The sequence below is a fragment of the Etheostoma cragini genome, chromosome 2, assembly GCF_013103735.1.
Source record: "Etheostoma cragini isolate CJK2018 chromosome 2, CSU_Ecrag_1.0, whole genome shotgun sequence".
Classification (NCBI taxonomy): domain Eukaryota; kingdom Metazoa; phylum Chordata; class Actinopteri; order Perciformes; family Percidae; genus Etheostoma; species Etheostoma cragini.
Window position 1 is genome coordinate 22,038,296 of NC_048408.1, and position 11,286 is coordinate 22,049,581.

At 41.5% G+C, this 11,286-nt stretch overlaps 1 protein-coding gene across 2 annotated transcripts in view; it reads right to left on the minus strand.

Annotated features, from left to right (window-relative positions):
* The window catches only part of adcy9 (adenylate cyclase 9), a 34,184-nt gene that overhangs the window by 10,043 nt on the left and 12,855 nt on the right, over window positions 1-11,286 (minus strand). For both annotated transcript variants that reach the window (XM_034888696.1, XM_034888687.1), the window contains exons 2-5: window positions 2,559-2,758; window positions 2,024-2,131; window positions 1,411-1,685; window positions 655-757 (exon numbers count right to left, since the gene is read on the minus strand). In XM_034888696.1, the coding sequence (XP_034744587.1) occupies window positions 655-757; window positions 1,411-1,685; window positions 2,024-2,131; window positions 2,559-2,758 (686 nt within the window). The remainder of the gene's footprint in view (window positions 1-654; window positions 758-1,410; window positions 1,686-2,023; window positions 2,132-2,558; window positions 2,759-11,286) is intronic.

Sequence of the window (11,286 nt, forward strand, 5' to 3'; positions counted from 1 at the left end):
CGCAGCACCTCCCACAGTTTCTCCCGGGGGACCCGGTCATACGCCTTCTCCAAGTCCACAAAACACATGTAGACTGGTAAATGTCCAATGCGTACACTATAAACCCTAGAATGTAAAGAATTATATTAAGTTATAATGCTAGTAAAAAACTGATAAAACGTGGCTGTTATTTCAGTGTGTAGCATAACAGTTACAAAAAATTGAGACCATCTTGTCAAATAAACATGAGTAAAACAATCCATTTTTAAAAAAATAAGCTGAAACACATAATAAGGCAAATCCACAGTGAAAGCTATCTTCTAAACTACAATATAGATAAAAAAAAGTGGAAGAAAAGAAATTAAAATATAAAAGAGACATCTAAAAAACAAATGCAAAGCTACTCATAATCAAGAGTTTTCCTTTCACAGCTTAGAGAGAAAGCCACAGCCAGTACAAGTACAAAGACTAATCATTAATGTGTATCACTGTAGAGTTGAGTGAAGTTAACTTAGATGTTGAATGTCAGTGTTTTTTAGCTCTGTAGTAACACTGGTGTAACAGCAGGGGGCTGCAAGGCTGAGAGGTCAATGCAGGCCAAGTGGAACCAACTAACTATGTGTGTGTGTGTGTGTGTGTGTGTGTGTGTGTGTGTGTGTGTGTGTGTGTGGGTACCTCCTCCTTGTAGCTGCCACGGTAGGCCTTTTCCAGAGGACTCTCTAGGAAATTGAGGCTGATCTTGTTGATGGGTGGCTTAAAAAAGTAGTCCTTCATCAGACTGTAAACCACAGAAAAACTACAATGACAATGCGTGGTGCTTTTCACAGATTATCACATATTAATTATTGTTAGCTGAGCGAAGACGTCTCTCCCTCAGTTTCTGTAGGTTCCTATCTTGGTGATGTGCTCTGCCATGGTAGAGGCTTGTTCTCCATTGGTCAAATATCTATTCTGAAGCTGTAAGTGGAGCTCTATACAGAAACCTGCAATCAAAAAGCGCTTTGAAGACTGCATTCTCTCCATCAGGGATTTTTCAACCTTTTCTGTCTAGTGACTTTGTTTTTAAGGCATTTTTAACCCTGCGTTGCGCGTCTGTATGGGCAGATCTGAACACAGCAGTCGTATTCTGGTGCAGCCTATTCTATGGCCTCTGAATGTAGAGTTTCCAAGTTAATATATAACAATAACTGTGTGTTTCCTGACACACTCAGACATGTCAAATGCTGTGTTTTATCCTTGTGATAGACTGGAAACTGGTGTGTGTACATACATACCTTGAAAGGATGATTAATATAAATAATTAATGCCTACTTATTTAGAAAGTTAAAAGTTAAAATAAAAACATGAGAGCTTATTCATTCAAATGGATGCCTTCACCACTACTCACTCTATCACACTATCAGTTCCTAAGTTCTACCTTCAACCTCTTACCTGTCCTCCCTGATAACATCCACAAAGTGGACGTCGCTCTTTTCTCTAGAGTTCTTGGCACGCAGCTGGATCAGGGCGGAGTGTTCCATTCCCGTGCCTGATGCCCCTGTGCCTCCAGCCATGCCTAGACTGGTGCCGGTCCCCGTGCTAGTGCTCGTCTTCTTCTCTTTCTCCTGGAGCATGTCACACAGAGAGCTCTGGCTGGCTCGCACTGGGTCCTCCAGCGGGGGACTCAGGAGACCGTTGGCTGCTCTGGGGCTGTGACCTGGGATGAACTGGATTGGGAGGAAAAGGTGAAGAAGGAGAGAAAGAAGAAGCAAGGGACAGGATTCAGAATAACAAAGAATAGGTCACAAAGAAGGAGGGGCACAGAGAATAATTGCGTGAAGCTCGACAAATGTATCAACAGAACAGTGTGCTCTAAACTCTAAAACAGACCTTGGATTGGGAAGAAAAGAAAAATTGTAGTTTTCCGACCAATCCACTTCACAGAAGGTTAATGTGCGTGTGAGTGTCAACTACTGCTAGACAAAAGCTATCACTGCATAACAGAGCTAATCCTTCAGTCAGTGAAACACACTGGTATCTTAAGTGTGTGTGTATGTGTGTGTACCTTGGCACTGCTGGTCTTGAGCTCCTCCTGGCAGCCGTTCAGCACGGCAACATCATCGCCCTGCTCTGTCCCTGGAGACAAGACCACACTACGGGACACACAGGGAGGCTAGAGAGACAAAAGAACAGTGGATAGGTTTACAAATTAAAACATACCACACAGAACCATTTTGAAATATAACAACACTTAGATAGGAGTTAGTTTGAGTGTGGACACTGTGATATTGTTTCCTCATAAGTAAGACTCATTCATTTTTTTCACTGTAAATAACTATTAATCTAATTTTTAGGCCAAACACATTGGTGTGTGTTTCACATTTGGGAGTCATGCAAAAGGTGCTAACAGAACAAAATAAATGATAATTTAAACTAATTTAAACTACATGGCTGTGTTTTTAGCCACAAAGTGTGAAATAATGTAACAGTTATCATCTTCTTTTTTTTTTGGGGGGGGGGGGGGAAGAAACCACCACAGAATTAAAAGCAGAGGTAGCCATCTTTTAAGTTCCACCCTCAACTTTTTTTTTCTGACTTACCCTGATCCTGTCTGGAAGTTGGTGAGGCAGCAGGGGCTCAGCAGCCTGGGCTCCCCCCGGGATGAGGTCCGGTGTGCGGGGCTGAGGACAGGAGGACAGGCTAACCCCAACAAAATCTCCGCTTGGCAGTCCCACCTGAGAGTAGCCACACTGAACATCAAGCTCCAACTTCCTTCCTGAGATCAGGTAGGTTTTCAGCCCTAAAGAAAATCACAAACAAACAAAAATACACTTTGTTTACACTTTGCTTTGTGATCATGATTTTTTTATAATTTTCTTGGTTTGATTTTAAGTGAGGGGAAAAAAAGAAAAGAAACCACAGCACACAAAAAAATGGTCATATGTTCCTAAAAAGCATCATTATTGATTGTATCATTGAGAACGCAATCCTTCTTACAACACAAGAGGCTGGACCAACTCAAAGCAATGAGCAATGTGTCTATACCAAAAATACAGAACATTCTGTTATAGCTTCAAAGATGCTATCATTAGCTTGTGTTTCTTAATTTTAAATCCTTATGAACTAAACACTGTTGGATGTTAATGTGACTAAAATCTTACAGCAACACAGGGTCGCTCATAACTTCTGAATCACAGACATTTGTGATTTTTTATTTTTTGAGAAAAGATTTTTCGCTTGTGAAAAATAGTGGCTAGTTGCAGACATGCCCTCATCAGCCGATCACCATCCACTCTTTGTTAATGTAAACAGACTAACAAGCAAGTGGTAATGCAATACCGGGTGTTTCACCAACAATGTTTGCACTTCAGGCCAAAGCTCTGGCCATGTTCACACTAGTGTAGGGCCAACAAGGACATCTACAAACAGGGGATTAGCATTGTGGCCCACAGCCAGCTGCTATCAGCCTGTCCAAACACACAGTAACTTGGCTAGCTGGCCTCTTTGTTCAAACAGCTAAATGTGCTAACCATGTCAGCACAGTGACGACTGGAGGAGCATGTGTAGGCCGTAAAGTAACCCGGTACTTTCATTTAACCTTTAAAATAGTTGATGGCGCCCCTCTCTAGAGAACATCTGATATTTGCAGTATTAGGGGCTAGTATACACTGGTATGTGTTGAAGGGGAGTGCAAGAGGGGTGTCTGGCTGATTCTGATTGGATGGTCTGGGTCTCAAAAGTCCAGGGCTGATTTTTTACCACAGTCCAGCCCTGGATTAAGATATATTGAGAAGTTATTATAGTTACTATATTATAGAAGTTACTATAAGAAGAAAAAAAGTCAAATTGATCATTATTGGCAGAACTAAAGCTACAATAATTTGATAAGATATGGTGTATGACTGTTTGACAGATACAGGGCTAATCTGTCGTAAAGTGCAAAAACAAAACATTCCCAAGGTTTAGGTTACTACTGCCTGGAACAAAGGAGCATGACTGAGTTCCACCACAGCTTTCTGTTCTACTTCCATGTCTACATAAATAAATTTAGTTATGAATATGTTTCTAACAATGAACTTATCTTGGGAGTCTGGAAGCACTGGGTTTCCGTGCCCTGGGACAGTGTCGACTTGGCAGACGTTCTAAGCCTGTAGGCCAACAACAGCTCTAACTCTGGGTTTGAGTCCTTTGCCAAGCAGGCGACAAAGGCCATTTATAGGATCTTAACCCACACACACACACACATACACATGTATGCACACGTGGGAGTGCACACACACACACACATCCACATGCACACCCGCACGCCACACACACAATGGTTCACTGCTGTTGTCTGCTGTCCATCAGCTCAGAAGCAAGAGTTATGTACCCCCAAATTATCTTAAAATACAAAGTCAGAACATTTTACAACATAAAAAATGAATAAGCTGAAATCTTTTTTTTGTGCTTCTTGTAAGGTTTCTCTTGGTGGAATCTTTGAAAATTAGTGTTCCATAGGGTTTTTCCACGACCAACATTTTGTCAGATTAAGAAAAGCACAGGTGTTAGTAATAACAATAAAGATGGCTATGTTCTATTCAAACGTCCCAGTGAGGCACGTAATGTTTTTGACTTTCATGTGAGTAAAAGGCCAGAAAATCCCCTGAAGACGTAGAGGTGTATAATGACTGCAGACACTCATACAGCAAAATGCTTGTGAGTTAGAGACAGAGACACAGAGGAGATACGGAAAGCAGAGTGGCAAATGGCAAAGAGATGGCGAGGGGGAGGAAGAGACCCAGAGTACTTTGAAGAGCATTGAGTTTAGCATGCCTCACATAACCCACATTTCTGGTCTTCTTCCATTTCGGCTCTCTAAACTTATCAACAGGTTGCTCTAAACTCTAAATCAGACCTTGACTTGTGAAGGAAATAAGTGACATAATAGACACTAAAAGATTTTAGTTTTCCCACTGACACTCTGCACAGCAGGTGTGTGTGCGTTCGCCTGAGTGTCAACTACTTTCTAGACAATTAAGTGCAAGTGTAGCTCTGCAACAGAGCTAATCCTTCACTACTGAGTTTGTGCAGCCAAAGCCATTCAAACACACTATTCTCTTGTGTGTGTGTGTGTGTTAGCCAGACGGGATTTAAATAGGTGTACGTACATACTGTATGGGCATTTCTGTGTCTGTGTTTGTGTTTGTGTGTGTGTGTGTGTGTGTGTGTGTGTGTGTGTGTTTGTGTGTGTGTGTGTGTGTGTGTGTGCGTGTGTGTGTATATTGCTCTTCTTTCGTCACTGTAAAGGCAGCACTCTGGGAAAGAGACTGACACCAGCACTCTTAAGTCTCAATGCAGCTCAATGGTTTTTATTGATTTATTCATACCAGCTGGCTTGAGCAGCTAGGGTTCAGCTGAGGACTGCTACGACAACTACAATATACAGACACACACACACACACACACACACACACACAGCATGTATGTACACTTTTTCAAATCTTGTCTAGCCGACTTTTGGAGCACAACACGACCTAAACTACGTGTGACAACATGAGCAAAGCCTGGAAATTACTTACTTGGGTGTGGCTTCATCGTCTTAAAGTTTGTGCCTATTATCCATGCTTGACATTTGATTTTTTTCCAGAGTAAGCCTGTTCTTATACATTTTTTATACTGGTACACTTTATACATGCATTGCTGCCACAGAAAGTGCTGTGGTAGGCACTTTATTTTTGGTGTTGTTAGGCAAATATTTCATAGTAATCTATCAGCAAATTGTTATTCAAGTGGACTGAGAGAAACCTGGACTTCTGCACCTACTCTTGGCTTTAGAAAATCTTGCCGTCAATGGGAGACTTTGGTCTATCATAGGTAATTTTAGAGAACAAGAGCTTTCCTATTGGCTGTTCTGTTCATGCACTGCCTGTGCAACAAAGCCGGAAGAGGGAGAGCTGCAGGAAGAGGTCTCATTCTAATTCTGGTGGTTTTTTTGGCATTCTACCCACTGCAGCTTTTAATGACTTTAAACAGGAGACCTCCATTAAAAGCTGATAATATAACATTTTAAATATGCAAGTTCAGAGCTAACCCATTTTTAATGACAGGGATCAAATCAAATCAGAAGCTGCAGCATAGTTTAATAACTTATTCTAATTTTGGTTCCATTCAGGTCTAACTTCTTTACGGTCTGTTGGGGCACAGCTTTTTTGAGTCAAGATACACATTTCAGTCCTCAACTCCACATTTACTGAACACAAACAGAGACACCTGTAGGTGTACACACTCACCACACGCACGCATGCACACACCAAAAATGATACCCCTTTCAGATGGCAGACCTGTGTGGGAAAGGTCATAGGGCTGACTTAATGTGTGTTAATCAGTACAATGATCTCAGTCCAGAATCGCCCACAGGTGTTAAATTGGTTGATATCATGAAATATTTTCATACTAATGAGACAATTCAGTGAACCCCATGTCAAAGCATCTACATTCACATTTGTATTTTTCATCATTAGTTAATTAGTCAGTACTACAGTACGTACAGTAACTACAGAATATTAACTTTAGAGACTACTTTAGAATATTAAACAAATAAATGTGTCCATTGTTACTGACTCTATTTTTGTGTTCTTTTGAAAAGTTGCATACACTTTCAAGTGCACAACAACTGTACAATGTTGAGATTAATTTGGTTTTTCATGTGTGTGTGTGTGTGTGTGTGTGTGTGTGTGTGTAGGTATGTAGAATGCACATACAACCCACATCCTCAAAGAGGACATAGCCCTTTATATACAATGAATGCGACCTTTCCTTGAAATATGCAGCATTTACCTGTCTGAGACATATTGGATGGTGATATATCCAAATGAACACACACACGCACACACACACGCACACGCACACGCACACGCACACACACCTTTCCTGTGAATATGACTTATCCAAGGTAGTGCACTGCAGTGTGATCCTCTTTTCCCCACAGATTCTCCTTTATTGAAATGACCAAAAACATGCAAACACATACACAGCCCGTGCACTGGTCATTTCCACGAGTCCAATTGTAAAGGGTGTCTACACGACATGTGAATGAAAGAATGAATGAATGAACAGAAGGATGACTGGAGAGGAAGCGTAGCTGAGTCGTCACATTCCACATGTACACCCGAAGACCACACACACCATATACACACACACACACACACACACACACACACACACACATCAGAAAATGACTCACCTATGAACACACTCCTAACTCACTACCACAGCCATCCATACAGATTAAAACACATTGCATGATCAAAACCTTCTTTAGTGACCCAAGCCTGCCAGCTTCCCTCTGGTCCCACACACAGAAAGGTGAAAATATGTGTGAATTTGAGGGACAGAGAGACAAAGAGACACACTTAGCACACATTTACTTAAACTAACAAAGCATTCAAATGACTTAAGTCAACCTCAAAACGGAAAAAATGAAGGAAGACAGTGGTTAAACTTCCCCGAAGTGATATGAGCTTTATCTAACCTCTCCCATTCTTCACTTTCATCTTGCTGCTTGGAACATTCAGACAATAAACAACTCCTGCACTACAGAAATAGATTTTAACTTGTTTTCCCTTTTCGCAAAGTTGGCCTTCCCACTGTCCAACTTCTACTCAACTAATGCTCGATCTTTTTGCCTTGCCAAACCTTAGCTCTCAGGCAGCCTCTCACTACCTATCTTTATATCCATCTAATCTGTCTTGTCTCTGTTGTCACATTTTTCAGCCATCTTACTTTCACTTAAACCTTCTCTCACCGGTCTTTCTTTTTTTCTCCACCCCTCCTCCCTTCCCTTCCCTCCAGTTTTCTCCCTGGTCAGTGGCGGGTCTTGAGAACAGGCCTAGCGCAATAGCAGATGCTTCCATATTTGGACATGCTGATGGAACGAGGGATGAGGCTCTTGCACGATCCTCCTTCAAATAGGCTCCCAATCTATGCATCCCTCCTCCCTTCCCTCTTTTGGGCGATTATTTTAGTCCAATGAGTTCCTCACTTGGTCCTTCTTCATCCTCACTTTTGTTTTTTCTTTCCATCTCCTTTATCTTTTTCAAAACCATACTCTGAGGATTTATTGAATCCTCCATTTGCAGCCTAAGGGAATCAGACATCCTAGGTTTGGGTCAAACACAAGACCTTTGTCACATTATCCCTGGGGTAGAGTAGGATATCCAGAATTTGCTCTAACTGGAACCAGTTACAAAAGACTAAGAGTCTGGAACGCAATGAGAATCAAGGTCTCTTACATATTTCTCAAGTTTATTTTTTTGCTAAAAAAACATGACAACAGGGGTGGGGGGCCTATGGCTCACCCAGTGGGAGCGTTCGCTCCACGTTGGCTGGGTCCTGCAGCGGCGCGGGTTATAATCCAGCCTGCTGCCCTTTGCTGCGTGTCATCTCCCATCTCTCTTCCCCTTTCATGCCTATTCACTGTCTCTATGCACTAAAGGTAAAAGCCCCAAAAAATAATCTTTAAAAAAATAAATGAATAAAATTAAAAAATGACAAAAATTGCAACAAGGATTGAAAAACAAATTAATAAGATGAATTGGAATCAGAATGGACAAAAAATCAAAGATACTTAAACCATAGTCATCCCCTCTCTCTTCCTGTTGGTTTTGAGTAACATTACATATGACTAACAAAGGCAAAATAGTGTGTGTGTGTGTGTGTGTGTGTGTGTGTGTGTGTCTTCACAGCGGCTCTGAGTCTCTCTCGGGGGGGCTGTCGCTCAGCAGCAGAGGACAGTCCTTCAGCAAGAGATGACCAACCTTGATCTTCTGCAAAAGAGGAGGCCGATGATGACTGACACAGTCACTCTGTTTTATGCATGCGCACACACTAAGCCACATATCAACTCCAAGCACACTGGTAGGTTAACAGTGCATGGTATTAAAGTACACATGCAGAAGGGTTTATTAGACTTACAAGGTTTTCTCTTCATATAACACAATTTTAAAAGGGAAACACAAACAAACTTGAATTGTATGCTCTCATTTGAGTCATACAATGGTGTGATTCATTCTGCTGTATGCCATGGACCCACACACACACACACACACACACACACACACACACACACACACACACACACACAGCAGCTTCTTCCCATTATTCCCCCAGTGACAGTGTCTGGGTGAATATTTTAGACTAGAGCAATCAGACATTCCCTACAGGGCTGTCCCAATCCGGACTCTGCACTTCCTGACAAATTACCTTTGACCTAATGGCGCCTTCCAAGCACATGATCAAAACCTTCTTTAGTGACCCAAAGGCTACCAGCTCCCCTCTGGTCCCACACGCAGAAAGGTGAAAATGTGTGTGAATTTGAGAGACAGAGAGACAAAGAGAAACACATTAACTTAAACTACTAAAGCATTACAACGACTTAAGTCAACATCAAAACTGAAAAATTTAAAGAAGACAGTGGCTGAACTTCCTCTAAGTGATATGAGCTTTATCTAACCTCTCCCATTCTTCACTTTCATCTTGCTGCTTGGAACAGTCAGATAATAAACAACTCCTGCACTACAGAAATAGATTTTAACTCGTTTTTCCTTTTCGCAAACTTGGCCTTCCCACTGTCCAACTTCTACTCAACTATCACTGGATCTTTTTGTCTTTTGTCTTGCCAAACCTTAGATCTCAGGCAGCCTCTCACTACCTATCTTTATATCTATCTAGCCTGTCTTGTCTCTGTTGTCACATTCTCTCATTTTTCAGCCATTTTCGTTTCACTGAAACCTTCTCTCACCGGTCTTTCTTTTTTTCTACACCCCTCTTCCCTTCCCTTCCCTCCAGTTTTCTCCCTGGTCAGTGGCGGGTCTTGAGAACAGGCCTAGCGCAATAGCAGATGTTTGGGAAAGGGTCATGAAGAAAACATGCTCCTTCTGCCTTCTTCTCTCTCCCTCCCTCCCTTTTCTGTTCTTCCCTCTAATGTCACACAACTCTCCCTTTCCACAGACCACCAGGGAACAGTGCTCTACATGCTGTTCATGGTTGGACTTGACTGATACAGGTTTTTGATGACCAGTACTTATATTTTTAGACAGACATCTTAGATGTTTTTTTGCAAAAGCTACATTTTAAAACATCACTAATTTGCAGTATTTTATCTGACGTTCAAAGTGGCCATTATTGCGGAATTGCAATGGTCTGTCAGTGTATGTTTTTTTCTTTCCCGACCAAAACCACAACGTTAAGAGCTTCACGTCTTAAAAATTAAAAGAAATGTATTAAAAAATTGCATATTTCTTGTCTCCCCACAATATTCAACACTAACTCAGCAAGAAATGGGGAGGAACAGAGATAATTACTGAAATAGGCAGATTATGGGAAAGTGGGCCCACCTTGTGTGTGTGTGTGTGTTTGAGTGTGTGTGTGTGTGTGTCTGTGTGTGTGTGTGTGTGTGTGTGTGTGTGTGTGTGTGTGTGTGTGTCCGTGTGCTTGTGTTCACAGCTGAGATGTTGTGACCAGCAGTCATCGTCAGTGTTTGATAAATATTGGCAAAAGTAATTGATGACAAAACATGTTAAGTGTTACATTGATTGCACAGGCATCAATGCACATTTTTACGTTGTGCATTTTACAGCAGAGCCATCGATTGCAATGCAAACACACAGTAAAACAGGCAATGTTGCCGAATTAACAGGCCTCTGTGATATGAGAAAAATGTCGGCCAAGGCTAAGTCTCATTCTTTAATTTTATAGTTTTTTGGGGGGGGCTTTTACCTTTATTATATAGAGACAGTGGATAGGCATGAAAGGGGGATGACGCACAGCAAAGGGCAGCAGGCCGGATTCAAACCCGCACCGCTGCAGGACTCAGCCAACATGGGGCAAACGCTCTTACAGGGGGGGCTAGAGGCTGCCCCTTACTTTTAAACTTTACAGTTTAAAATATCCTAGAATGCCTTTGTATTTTTTGACATTGACCAGATATGCAAACTTAAGTCAGATTCCCCAAATCATGTTTTAAAAATAAAATATGATGTAACGGAACTTCCTGCACTAACATCCATATATATATATATATATATATGATCCATATCACACGTACATTATATGTTTTTTTTCCTCTAGAAGTTGAATAATAATGATTTATAATAATAATAATTTATTCTGTTTATCCCCAGTGGGGAAATTACAATTTACACTCCGTTTTGTTAGTAATCGCTATACACACATACTCATGCACAAATAGAGTGCATTAAAAAATGAAGATGTGTGGAGAGATGTCAGAGTGAGTGGGGTTCCAGTGCTGGACCAGCCCCCTGAGCATTTGGGGGGAGTGTGGGGGGG